Raw genomic sequence first — 13,637 nt, 5'->3', positions numbered from 1 at the left:
CGAGAAATTACTGTAAACAACTCCAACTAGGCCTTTGTGTTGCGATCGCCTAAATCGCTTAATTTATGGGAAAATTTATATCCACGTCTCAAATCCGGCCGATCTGCGTTATCCATACGTACATCCAACGCTTTACGATTTCCCAATATTTTGTTGTATCAACTTTTTCCTCCCTGTCCACTGGGCCTCCTAATCTTCGTGCTATTCTATTTCTCCCCGTTCATGGAAAATCAATGGATTAGTAAGACCCACATGAACCAATCAACTTAGAAGGAGCCTTCGGTCTCCGCCGGTTTCCTTCGTCTCTAACTGACGATCTAGCTTGATAGACTTTTTTTTCAAACGACCACAGAAAGGGACCAGATTCTATTATCGTAAAATAACAGAACGATCTGGCCTTGAGAGATGGAGGGATTCCATTATAAAGTTGGTGACTCATGTTGCTTTTCAAAACTTACGAGAGGTCAGTCCGGCTCGTGCGAATTCATCATCAAGTACATGCAGGAATGTCAAGATGAGGATGATAAATTTAGAGACGTTGATTTTGAAGGAGTACGAATCTAGGATGAAGATTTTAGTTTTGTTGTTTATGTCTGTCTCGATATTTTCGGTCCACCACCTCACGTTCGATACACAAAATCCCTCCTAAAAATAACTATAACCAAGAAACGACATAATAAAATGCGCTGGTAAGCAATAAATCCAATGCATCGATTATCCCTAGCTCGTTGTTTTCAAACGTGTACACTTTGCTAAAACGCCCTTGCGGAACCCATCATTCACATCGCTCACAGGTGAAGGACTCCAGCCTCCAGCCAATTGGTCAGCCCGATCCACATCACATCGCTCACAGGTCACACGGGCCCAACACGGTCGGGAGAATGATTGCTCGCAAACCAAAATCCAAACGAGTTTTTTCCTTCACCCGCAGAATTCTCGCCGCGTCTGCCTCCATCGACTCCGGATCCGGATGAGGAACGGAACAGCGATGCCTCGTGGGAAGATGCCGCCGGCAGCCCGGCAGCAGTTGGAGCCTGACGTGGTGGGGCCCCGCTTGCAGTGGCCGTCTTTTTTGTCCTAGGTCATACTGTACGTACTCATCCGCTGCTCGGTATATCCTCCTGCTTAGATCAATGTCGCGTCCTGCCGGGGAGCCGTTGGATCAAAGCCACGGACGGACGGGCGAGGATATTCAAACAGAATTCAAATTCATGTAAAAAAAAAACAAGACAGTAGCGCTGCGGTAAAATTAATTGATCTGGGAGAGGCGCAGAGTCAAGAGGAAATTAATGCCTTCAGAGTTCAGAAAAGTTTGATTGCATTTACTAGTTAGCTAGACGTTGGATCAGAATAAAATTAAATTTAAGCATGATGAATTAGCCCATGGTGCCTTATGACACTAGACTCCGACGATTGTCTTTCCAACATTCTACGGTCCGGACATTGGATCGGAAGCGATCGAGGGAACGCGTAAGTACGTCCGTACAGGACAAGTCTGCATCGGTAATCGAGGTGTCGATCACATGATCTGTGTCACCTACGCTTGCTGGCTGAAAGTCTCGACGCATTCTCTTTGACTGCATTTTCTTGTCAGGTAGTATAGCAAAGACTAACGAGACATTGCTGCCAGGTCTCACGGCTCAAGGAGCCGCTAATTAAGCATCGTACGTACACACTGCTAGTTTAGACGCTACACGCTAGCTAGTAGCATGACATTTTGATTCATGTCACACAGAAAAAAATTTGACGAAGAACAATGCACGCACAGGGATGACAGAAGCAGACGAAGAAAATGGGTGTCGCATGACGACAGATGGAGCGAGACAGAAATGAACTGCTATTTAGAACCTGACCGAGTCTGTATGAACCACTCCGTAGTTTTTAAATGCGCAGAAAACAGTAGCTGTAGGTTTTTGAAAAGAAAACAAAAGAGATGTGTAAAATTTCTCAACTAACGAAGCAAACAGCAAAGACAAGCAGATACTAAAATACAATAGTGTCCTCGTACCGGCGTCACCCGTGAAAGGATTAAGTTTTCGAAGTAGCTTCTTGGATACACATTACTCGTCCCGGCCGGCGTCAATCTTGTTAGTCTCTTCAATATTTATCCAAACTCAATTCTGCGGTACGTTGCTGAACCCGTGTGGTGTGCGGAAGTTATATATCTTGCCATAATTCTGCCGCGGAGAAAATATACATGAAAACACGAAGAAATTAGCTAGTTAATAGGCAGAAGACAAAGAAAACAAACAAAAACAGCCGTATGTATACAAGAAGTTCTTGAAACGTGCAACGCAGCGTTACCGCGGAGTTTAACACGATGTTACTGCGCGTTTAGAAAGGGATCAGTGAGGCGGGAAAAATGGAAATTAGCACCGGACGGGATTACTTGCTCGGTCGTGCGGATCTCGAACATTTGTCCCCACGTACTGGAGTAGCGGCCGGTCCGTTTCGAAAACCTCGCGCAAGTCGCATGCGCCCCCGCGATCCCCGCTCTTCCCGGCCACGGCTCCACACTCCTTCCTTCCTCCTCCTCGGAACCGCCGCCACCCCACCTCCCTCGATCCCCCACACCACTATCCAGCCCACGCCGTCGCCGGCCGGAATCCTCTCCTCGTCTTACCACCCCCCCGGCCAGTTCAGTACTCTATCCATGTGTATATAAGCGCAGCGACGACCGGCGATGCGACCGATCGATTACTAGCTAGTGTCGCACGCAAAACCGCGCCGCCGTCGATCGATCGGAGGAGCCAGACAATGGCGGGGGTCAAGGCGCAGGTGGCCCGGGAGGTGTGCGCGGCGTCGGCGGCCTTCGCGTCCTGCACGCACCATCGACGCCGCCGCGCCACGGCGCCCTTCGTCGACTGGTACCTCGTCCTCGCCGTAAGCACACGCCCTTGTCTCGTCTCGTCTCCCTCCCGGGCCCGGCGGGGGCTCCTCCCTCTCACCGAACGTGTGTTATGTAACGTGTCGTGTTTTTGGCCCAGATCGGGGAGGCCGCGTCGGAGGAGGCCATCCGGCGCCGCTACAGGCACCTCGGTACGTACGTGCTCGACACGCGGCCACGCCGTTTGCGTTCCGTTGAAACGATGCGTGATTTTCACCCTGTCGATTATATATGCAGCGCTGCAGCTGCACCCGGACAAGAACAGGCACCCAAAGGCAGAGCTCGCCTTCAACCTCGTCTCCGAGGTATATAATCAACGTACTACTGCTACTGCTGCAGTGCTAGCACGCATGCGCATTGGGACATTCGACAGTACTATTAGCACTTTGCTTTTCATGATGATTTCTGGGGCCGGGGTTCATTCGGAATCTTTGCCCTTTTGGTTGTCGCTGACGCCTTTCTGCTGCTCCTAGCTTGCAAACAGTGCGTGTTGGGATCGGTCCGAAACTCGCGGGAAGAGATTATTTGGTTACCTTCAATCCGTCAGTTGCTTGCTGTAATTGCCAGTACTCGACCGACCGTGTCTTTGATACGTGCAGGCGGTTCGAACCCGAGAACCCGCCAGGCACGTAATTTCGGCATTTTTTGCTTCTTTGCACACAGGGAGAAAACGAATGCTCTTGATATTGCGCTTTGGTTGTTATACGCAATTCAATCAAATCTACAGCAAGTTGGTCCGCAGGTTCTACTATCACGAGCAATGACGTTGTGTTGCAGGCGCACGCGTGCCTGACGGACAAGGCGCGCCGGCGAGCGTTCGACGCGGAGCGGGCCACGGCCTTCTGCGCCGCCTGCCTCCAAGACCGCTCCAGAACCACAAGCACCGCGCCGTCTACTCCTACTGCTACGACCAACAGCAACAAAGCCTCCACAGCGCCCTCGCCCGCACAGCAGCAGCAGCCGGCGCAGCGCTGCCCCGTCCCGAAACCCCGTTGCGGCGGCGGCGGCGGGGGGAGGATGTCGGCGCAGGCGCTGCGGGAGGTGCAGAACCGGCTGCGGGACGAGTGGCGGGTCATCGACGGCTGCCTGCGCGCAAACAACAGCAACAGCACCAGCGCGCGGAGGCAGTCGTTCCCGCTCTTCGACCCCTCCGACCACCGGCGGCGCATCCCCGACTACCCGCACGCCCGGCCGTCTCCGCCGCAGCACGCCGGGTTCCCGCCGCCGTTCGAGCGTCAGGACCAGACCTTGTGCAGAGGCTTCGGCGTGGGAGGAGGTGCTGGGATCTGCGAGTCGCCGGTGTACCAGGTCAGAACCGCGCCGGAGCGCGCCGCGAGGACGAAGCGCCCTTGGTGACATGTGGTGCTTAGGATCCACCGCTACCGCAGAATTCACTTGCTTCTTTCTCTTGTGTTCTTTGTGAAAAGGATCGCGCTCAGATTTACATTTGATTCTCTTCTTGTTCAGCAGTCGCTAATTAAGTTTGGCTTTCAGCTCAGTGCTACTTAACAGACAAAGATTCAGAGAATGTCTCGTTTGGATCAATGGGTTCTGCATAACGGGTGACATTTTCTGGTAAAAAGAGTTTTTCATCTGTTAAAAGGAATAGTAGAATAATTTTGCTGCTTAGTTGAAACGAACAAAATTGGAGCACGCTTGTGTCTCAGTAGTCAGTACAACAAATATACACCAAAATAGATACGAGTACTAACATTTTCTCCTTCATGCTACAAAGGGTTGTAGGACCATTGACAATCAGCTCGTTGGTGCACACTAACTTATCATACCAAGCCAAAGTGACAAAATATTATCTATTATACACCCAAGCATGGATGCACGCTTCACTTGCTTGCGTTCTTCGTGACGGCAAAAAGGCCCGTGGAGAAAGCTCACTTCTTCTCCGATGCTTTATGGTCTGGGATTTTCAGTATCCCGCGGTCAATCAGCGGCTGCAGCTTGGATTTTGCAACATCCCTCACCATGGAATCATTGGATTCCAGATATGCAGTGAGCACTTTGGAACTGCAGTAGTAACGAAGTTAAAAAAGGAGAACTTATCAGGCAGAACCAAAGCATACCAAAGATGGCTAAACTGACTGCACAGTACGGAGTAGTATGTAATTTGAGTGTCTAGTAGATATCAGTTACCTGTGTCCCTCAGCATATAACTCGCACTTCCCTTCAAGAGCTATTTCCCAGAGGGTAGCCGCAAATGCAGGACAATCAACTACCAATTTTTTTATCATGCGGCTGGAATGGTAGTTATCAAAGGCGTGTTCAATATCTTCTGTCCTTGGGTGTGCTGCATCAGAAGCTATTGCATCATGGAGTGTGAGGATCCTGTCACTGATGCCCTCCAGTACATTATCTTTTCCACCGACAGATACCTTACAAAGTCGCAACACAGATTTTCAGTCAGCATAACAGCAGAATCTCTAAAGAAGCAAAATATATGCAACGATAATGGTCGTGCATAACCATCTTAAGTCTATTAACCATTTGTTTATGTGGAAAATAAAGATGACAAACAATCTTTTCACGTGAAGATCTATAATGCAGACCACTTGTAAATGGTAACGGAAAATTGGGCTAAGAGTTGAACAAAAGGTCATGGAAACACAAGGATGGACAAAGCATATTTATCATATGGACATTCTTTCGTGACGAATACCATAGACTAATGAATATTATGCCAACATACTGACAGTAGTGGTTGAGAATGGGTTAAGGAGATTACCTCATATAAAAATCCGTTGCCAATGTTTGATCGAAGTAACTCTCCAACATTCTCAACACAAGTCTGGACAAGAGCCTGCACATAAAAAGGAGCGCCTACGTTATATTCTATAGAGCACATTATGAACAGGAAAAAACACGAAGCTTGAAAAAAGAGTGCTCTAGGTAGGAAAAAACAACAAGGTTGTTCACCAGTCTATTTCCCAACCTCTTTAAACCACGCGAAATTCCCTTGGTGACAAAAATTTTTCTCTTACGGATTCTGTGACTAAGTCATGTTGCAATTTGAAGTTCTGTGAGTCATGGTTACCCTTAGATCACATATTACCACTATTGCAAGAATCAATTTAGTTTTCATGAGGTGGCAAATAGCACAAGCTCTAATAGAAGTATAGAACTGATGTTGAAGAAAGCTAAATACATGTTAGAATATCACCTCAGCAAGCTCACTTTTCATCAACAATTCAATTCTCCGTTGCAATGGGTCCTTTTTGCTGTCAGACGCGACCAGTGTGTCTTCTGAAGCACCATGATCTTTATCAGCTACAGCATCCACCTGATTCTCCAAGTTAACTTCAGTAGCATTCTCTGATGCTTCAACCTGAACAAAAAAGAGCAAATTTCTGGCACATGCTTCTCTTCAAAGTACTTAAAAGTTAACAGAGGAGCTGACTTACATTTGAAATAAGGGAAGGCACGCTGTAATTCAGATAAGCCAAATAAGCCGGAGGTAGATAGCGTGAGCAAAGTGGGCGAAGTAGCTGCAGCAATGGGTGTCTCCCATTCTGTTCCGAGAAGGAACTCCATCAATAATAGCTTATGTGCAATCAATAAATTTAATTAAAAATATATCAGAAGCTAGGTATTCCTTTTACCTTATCGAATATGAGTTGCTTTAAGTGCTTTGTCAGATCTTGAATTACAATCTACAAAATTTGAAGGAAAGCAATAAGCATCATCGCTTAAGATTTGCTTGTAATGGCACCATGATACTGAGTTAATTTAAGATATTGGTGCAAGCTAACCTTAGTAACAAGTTTTGTGTCATCAACAATGGAGAGAAGACAAACAAGGAACTGGAGACAAAAGACATGTTAGTAAACCTGACGACAAATCACTTGCAAGCATAAATGATCTGAAATTTAGTGTGGATCAGGAGAACCATTATATAGATCTAAGCATAAAATTCACGCAATATCGTCATATTTTTGAACAATAAAATATATTGCAGATACAGACATCACTTACAAGGCATCCATACTCATTGAGAGCAAGCTTCATAATTTGCCCCTTCAAGCTTTTAATAATCTTCTTCCTATCCTGAAGTGCATTACCATGTTAAATGATAACACTGCACTGGAAATAAGCAGGACGGAAAAGAAATAATGAATATGCAAAATGAAGCATAAGTAATACTGGCTTTACTTTGCATGATATTTTAGTTACTGAATCAATATAAAAGACAAGTGGACAAAGATAAACCAGGCGAGCGCTCGCAAAACTGTATGTAAGATACTATAAGAAATTGTAAGGAGAGAAAAGAAACAGGTAAGGTACCTTTGCACTGCCATGCTTTAGGCAAGCAAGCGCTAATTTTAATCCCTCCCTTGAGTACATGATCCGGATGAGACGTGGTTCTGAAGATCTTTTCTTCTTAGCTTTTGTTTTGGTTGGTAATTCAGGGACACCTGATAGTTCATCCCCATCAATCACAGATGAACCTTGAGTAAGATGGGGGATTAACTGGCGAATCACGTCCATGGCTGATGTCTAGAAACACATGCATATATATATTAGATAGTGTGAATGAGCAATGAGCCGAGAAAACACTTTACCAAAAAGGGGATTTTGAAGTGAAGATAGGCCAACCAAAAACATCAGTAAAACACAATTACCTTATCAGCAATTGTTAAATATTCCAATATGACCGTGTGCACTATGGAATACTCAACAATACCTTTCTCCAGAAGGGGCTGGATAACAATAGTCATGTACTGCAGGACAGATGATTTCTGTAATCCAAGCTTGGAAATAGTTTCTAACAAACTGAAAAGGCAAGTCAAGTTTTAGGAAATTACACAAGATTATTAACTGCAGGAACCAATATCAGGATAACTACAAAGATAACGTTCCCCGTTCCAAGTTGAAAAATTGGACAGAAAGAAATAAAAAGGGGAGACTTCAAAGCAGATACGTGAGAGGAATGTATAGCATGCTAACCTCTGTGATTTTTGTTCGGTCAGGCCCTTGAACAGCTGAAGCTCAGTGGAGTACAATTCCAATAACAAACTTCTTTTCTGAGATGGGGTTGCTCGCTGAAATGCGCAATCAACAACTGGAAGAAAGATTACATCTCAATGTGAGATTACCATGGACTCCATGGTACAGAAAATGGAAACACATACCTGCCACGTCGATACATGGCGAGTTCCTAACAATTTATAAAAATGAGAAATAGCAGAAGCATCTAAAACATACCTGCTGCTCCTATTGTGTGACGAAGAAGTGAGGCGACATGACCGTGAAGAGAAGAGATGAACCAATGGAACTGTTTTTTGGTGGCTGCAGTCACAAACAAGAGGCATGTTAGTGAAGCTAAGGGCCATCAGACAATCGAGCAACATTATCATGTATGAACACTACGTTTTGGAGTAAACCCATGGAGCAACATAGAGAAATTTACCAAGCTTTATGAGTTTCTTTACAAGGAAAACAGCATATTTCTGACGACAAAGAGTGAGCAAATGTGGCTGCAGGGCAACAAAAATAGCATCCCTCTCCGACTGAGAGCACCACTTCACACATGTCTGCAAAAAACTAGTGGCCATCAGAACAAGCATCAAAACACCATAACAATGTATGCACAAGTTGATAGAGAATGTATATGCTCGACTTACTTGTAGAACGCGTGCAGTTACATGGGATCCAGCAATCTCCAAATATTTCCCGTTCATTTTGCTAAGAGCCTCAGTTACTAGCCTGCACAAATGACAGATTCATCGACACGAGAACTTGAACAGAAGCGACAACTTGCTAGACTTCAACAGTGACACTTACTTGGACCTATCCTCTTTGCTCACATCATGACATCTCATCTTTTCCCATCGTACCGTAAGTTCCTGCCAATAATTAGGTGTACCCAGGAAATCGAATTAGAGCTGGCCAAAATATAGTAAGCAAATCATCATAAACAGTGGTGACAATGCAAGCAGACACCGATACTAGGATCAAAGACAAGTTTAGTTTCAACTATCAGGTTGGAACTCGGGTTTATCGCATGATGATCCTCACAAGTAGTGCAGCAAGAATTCTACTCCAAAACAGAAAGACCGGAATATGTAAATACACAGAGGTAAAAATATTGACGGTATAGGCTAATCGTTCAATTATTAAGGGATGAAAACGCAACTAGAGTCATGCATGTTCTGCAACACATACGAAACAGTTGGACATGATCAAACCGACGACGCGGAGTTGGACATTCATGTTGAAGCATATGGTGCCAAAATAAAAAAATAAAAAAATACCTTCTCAAGGTCGTAATTCGGCTTCCTCTTCATCTTCCTCGACTCCGACATTTCCTGTTAAACAGTCCAAAGTGCAAACCATACCAGTTTCAGCTCAAACAGAAGCCCACGCTCCAAACTGAAAGCTCAAGCTCCAACGGTATCAGCAGAGAAGAAGCACCGATACCTTGGCAGCGACGCGCTTCTCCTTGGCGGTGACCGGCTGCGGCTTCTCCTCTGCCCGGCCGCCGCCACGCGCCACGGAGGCGTCATGAGGCTTCTTCCACTTGGTGGCTTCGCCGGCGCCCTTCGCCCCAGGCTTGGGCTTCCCCGCCGCTGCCTCGCGCTTCCGCTTGTTAGAGCTCTGGACTACGCCGCCGCTGGCCATGGCGAGTGGCGATCGGAGGAACTGAGGAAGACGAGGCGGAGAAGGGTTTACTGGTGGTAGTAGCCGGAGGCCGCCGGACGGCCGGATAGGTTTTTAGGGTTTATACGCTTCTCCCCTCATTCGGGCCTTTGCTGGGCTTACGACAAACGGACAAAGGTCTCAAAAGCCGTACCAGCCCACGTGATACGGCCTAGCCCATCGTGCAGCGACATTTTCCTTCTAGAAGCTCTTATTTGGGCCCGGCCTACACGGTTCCCACGGCCCGACGACCAGTCAAACCTTGCGAGGGGCAACACCGTCAATGCACATCGCGGGAGCGCGGGAGGGGGCGCGGGGGGTTTTCCCTTTTCCCGCCGCTGCCGCCGTCTCGCGCGCCAACGAACGCCCCGAACAGCACACAGCGAGCGGCCTCACGGGGCGCGTGGCGACCGTGCGGTGGTGCGATCCCGTGTGTGGTGCGTCGGGTCCGCTCAGCGCTTTTGGTGGGGGTCCAGCGTCCGCGGCTGATCCGGTGCGGCGCAAGCGCCCGTGTGGCCGCCAGGGGTCACGGGCACGCACAACACGCGACACACACAGCTGCCGATCAGCCGATGCCGGTCGATCTGGTCGCGGTGAGTGAAGTGGAAGAAAACGAGAGGCGGCCGCCGCCGCCACGGGTCGGATGATTTGGTGGGTTTTTTTCTCTTCTTTTTTTCCATTCCCTGCTGTGGGCTAGGAGTAGCTAGCTACTCCGCAGTGTGCTGGACCGGAGATTTGCTCGATCGTGCCTCCGTACTGGCAGTGTGTAGCTGCTGTTGGCGGCGACTCGACGAACTTTGCTGTACTACTGCTTGCTTGGAGCACAAGAAGCGGTAGCTTACATTATCTTCACCCTTTCTTTCTTTATTAGTTTATTTCTTTCTTTTCAAGGGAATTTTTGGGAGGTCGAAGTTGACAGTCTTGAGTAGTAACTTGATGTTGTCGAATTGCAAATGAAGTTATACGTTCCTTTCTGTATGAAAGCTAAATGTGGTTGAAAATGAGTCGACCTTATTTTCTTACCAGATGCTTCCAAACTTGTTTATTCTACACGTCAGTTAATTTGGAACGGAGGGAGCAGTAGATTTTACTAAAACGTATAGGTAGCCAAAATACTGCCTTGGTTGCTAATAATACACGGATGTATTGTCGATGCAATCAACTGTCAGCGAAAAAAAGTTTTAACCAGGACTCAGGCAAAAAAAAAGGTATATGTTACAAGTTCATGTTCTATAATTTTGTGCGATGATGGGATTGTCATTGTTACGGTTAAATGAAAGTTAGCGGCCGTCGTGTCACCATATCTCCCTCGAAAGAGGCTCGAAACTAGTTCATTACTGTGGTGGTGGTGTTACGGCAGAGGCCATACGATGGCTTGAGATGGGGCCAATGGACGAAGGAGGATCCGGAGGAGGGATGGCGCGGTGTAAACCATGCACAAAAGTAATAACACACGGCGTTTACCCAGGTTCGGAGCCCTCTCGATGAGATAAAGCTCCTACTCCTTCCTTCTTTTTATTAGCCGAGATATGGAGGGCTACAATGGTGCTCCTTGAGTTGTATTCAGAGGAGGAGGAAGAAGGAGAACTCCTAAAATGTTTAAGTGAGGAACCCCTCTCACAAGAGGGGTGGAGTTTCTGTTTACAGGCCAAAGGTGTCACACTGACATATGGACCAAAGGCAAACCCTAACTACCACCGGACCCATCGGGTACGCCCATGGTCCCCTCCGGATTGTTCGGGAGGGGACAATGCAGCTTTGTGCTTTACGTACTGCCAGGCGGCGTGTAATGTAGCCGTGCTCTGGCCTTCGTCATCTGTCCTTCTACGGCGCGTCACTGTGCAGTCGCCCGGCAGAGCGACGTGAGCAACGACTGCTTTTCCGTCATAAAGGGAGCGTTGTTTTACTTTGCGCCATGGTGATCAGGATAGGACCGTTGGCGTATCCCGGCCCTAGCCAAGATCAGTTAGTCCGTGCTTATCCTGCAATCACATAAGACAAAATAGACATGCCGGCACACTTTTGGTACGCCGGCCGATTATTAAGTTGGCTTAACGATGCCGACGCACTTGCTTATGTCGGCTTTGCCTCGCTATCCTGATTAACACGTGTCGTCATGACTCTACCCAGAGTCATCCCCGACACTAGTCCCCGAAGCTGTTGCAGTCCGACAATTACGGAACATAGAAAAAGAAAGTGAATACGTGCATATCGATAAACTTAGATGTCATATGAAAATAGAGAGTGTATTGTTTGGAGCCACCCAGGTGGAGTTGTTACCACCGAGAATTGCAATGGACGCTGGATGGTTGTATTTCATGCCCAAGAATTTCGACGTGTCTAAAACCAATGCACCAAGAGCAGAAGAAATACGGTGAACGCTTCGCCTAATTATGTACGCATCGGATCATGTCAAACAACGTCACAACTTTAAAATCCAGTCAGGACGTTGGTCAGAATCAACGCTTTGACGTTTATTCGTTTGTTGGAAGTATCAGCACACGTTACCGTTAACACAGATGACAGTCACGCAGAAACAAAACAAAGCCCTCTCACGTGGAGTATCATCCACCCATCTCATCCAGCGCCCGCGTTCTAAAACCTTCCTAAAATCCTGTTACTCACAGCCCGTAGGCCGTAGCCACCCAAAACCTGAAAAACGCTCTACAGACGCCGGGGGACACGTACTACATATACGGCCCCAAAATCCACCCCCCATTTCCCTCCACGCTTTTCTGTTTCCCTCCACACCCTCCCCCCCATTTCGAGATCCAAATCCAAATCCCTCCCCCTTTTTCTTCTCCTCCCCCCCACCCCCATCGTCTCATCCGCCATTCACCCCTGCAAATCATCCTTCCCGCCTCTAACCCCTGCCGGGTTCTGAGCGAGTGCGGATCGTGGCGTTAGTGGCCGAAGGGGATTAGGGTTAGTTGTGGTGGCTAGATCGGCCGGGGGAGCGGAGATCTGCCGCGGATCGGAAACCCCTAAACCCCAGGCGTCGTCCCGATCCGCGCGGCGTGGATCGGTGGGTTGGTTGCCGGAGCTGCGTGGAGAGGCGGTGGAGTCGGATCGGACGATCCTGGCGCCGGAGATGGATTCCCCTGTCGAGAAGGTGAGTCCCGCGATCCGTCGGTTTTCGAGCTCGATCCGCTGCCGGAATGGTGCTGATCTGCTGTTTCTCTCGCTCGATCTGTTTGCAGGGGAGCGGATCGCTGGATCCCGACGACCGCACGGCCTCCGGCGAGCCCAAGGCCTGCACCGACTGCAACACCACCAAGACGCCGCTCTGGCGCGGCGGGCCCTGCGGCCCCAAGGTGAGATCCGATCTCTTACGGCTCTGGGTTTCCCCGATCTGTGCATTTCGAGGTTGTTTCGTGGTTACTGATCCGGCCGATCTGACTCTTTTTTTGTTTCTTTCTCCCTTTGGTTGGTTGGTACAGTCGCTGTGCAACGCGTGCGGGATCCGGTACCGGAAGAAGAGGAGGGAGGCGCTTGGCCTGGATGGGCCCAAGAGAAGGGAGACGGCGGCGTGCGCGCACACCGCCGGCGAGGGCGCGGAGCAGCCGCCGAAGAAGAAGACCAAGAGGGAGCGGGAGGAGGTGACCGTGGAGCTCCGCATGGTGGGGTTCGGAAAGGCGGCGGTGCTCAAGCAGCGGCGGCGGATGCGGCGGAGGAGACGCCTCGGCGAGGAGGAGAAGGCGGCCATACTCCTCATGGCCCTCTCCTCCGGCGTTATCTACGCCTAGAACCAACCAACCAACCTAGCAGCAAGCAAGCAAGAGAGAACATGATCCCGTCATGCCAGAGAGATGTGGCGTCTCTACCAGCTGGTTCTATGCTTAGTTTTCCCCCCCGGCTAATTAGTTCGATAAGCAAGTCAATAATGAATGATGCAGTAGCTTGTGTTCTTCCTGTCGACTTTGTTCTTGCCCATTAGTTGTAATGTTACCTGTAGTGTTCCAGTAGCCTGTAACGTTGCAATGTAAGAAGAGAGCTTATGATCATCTGAGTAGCTCCAGATCTGTGCAAGTATCCCCTTTGTTCAGCTGAAAAAACGGCTCCTTACCAGTGTTAATGATGAAAGCATGCTTGTTTCCTTTCA

General features: G+C 48.4%; 3 protein-coding genes across 3 annotated transcripts; 2 read left to right on the top strand and 1 right to left on the bottom strand.

The window, feature by feature from the left end:
* Positions 1-2,435: 2,435 nt before the first annotated feature.
* Positions 2,436-4,345, top strand: LOC100827931. Its single transcript, XM_003559161.3, has 4 exons — positions 2,436-2,883; positions 2,988-3,039; positions 3,125-3,192; positions 3,665-4,345. The coding sequence occupies exons 1-4, from the start codon at positions 2,758-2,760 to the stop codon at positions 4,241-4,243; spliced, it is 825 nt and encodes a 274-aa protein (XP_003559209.1). The 5' UTR covers positions 2,436-2,757; the 3' UTR covers positions 4,244-4,345.
* A 151-nt stretch (positions 4,346-4,496) lies between these two features.
* LOC100846788 (pumilio homolog 24) lies at positions 4,497-9,598 on the bottom strand. The gene is made up of 17 exons (XM_003563135.4): positions 9,317-9,598; positions 9,151-9,204; positions 8,681-8,742; positions 8,521-8,602; positions 8,307-8,430; positions 8,102-8,185; positions 7,844-7,958; positions 7,519-7,669; positions 7,181-7,393; positions 6,872-6,943; positions 6,649-6,699; positions 6,499-6,549; positions 6,301-6,408; positions 6,060-6,224; positions 5,625-5,699; positions 5,036-5,274; positions 4,497-4,909 (listed from the first exon to the last, which is right to left on the bottom strand). The coding sequence occupies exons 1-17, from the start codon at positions 9,515-9,517 to the stop codon at positions 4,777-4,779; spliced, it is 1,980 nt and encodes a 659-aa protein (XP_003563183.1). The 5' UTR covers positions 9,518-9,598; the 3' UTR covers positions 4,497-4,776.
* Positions 9,599-12,263: 2,665 nt separating this feature from the next.
* On the top strand, positions 12,264-13,637 carry LOC100837762 (GATA transcription factor 16). Its single transcript, XM_003563274.4, has 3 exons — positions 12,264-12,647; positions 12,736-12,849; positions 12,976-13,637. Exons 1-3 carry the CDS (start codon positions 12,627-12,629, stop codon positions 13,279-13,281), a joined length of 441 nt encoding a protein of 146 aa, XP_003563322.1. The 5' UTR covers positions 12,264-12,626; the 3' UTR covers positions 13,282-13,637.

This window comes from Brachypodium distachyon, chromosome 1 (genome assembly GCF_000005505.3).
Source record: "Brachypodium distachyon strain Bd21 chromosome 1, Brachypodium_distachyon_v3.0, whole genome shotgun sequence".
Lineage (NCBI taxonomy): Eukaryota > Viridiplantae > Streptophyta > Magnoliopsida > Poales > Poaceae > Brachypodium > Brachypodium distachyon.
The sequence above is the reverse complement of the archived record's forward strand: the minus strand, read 5'-3'. Positions and strand labels throughout refer to the sequence as shown.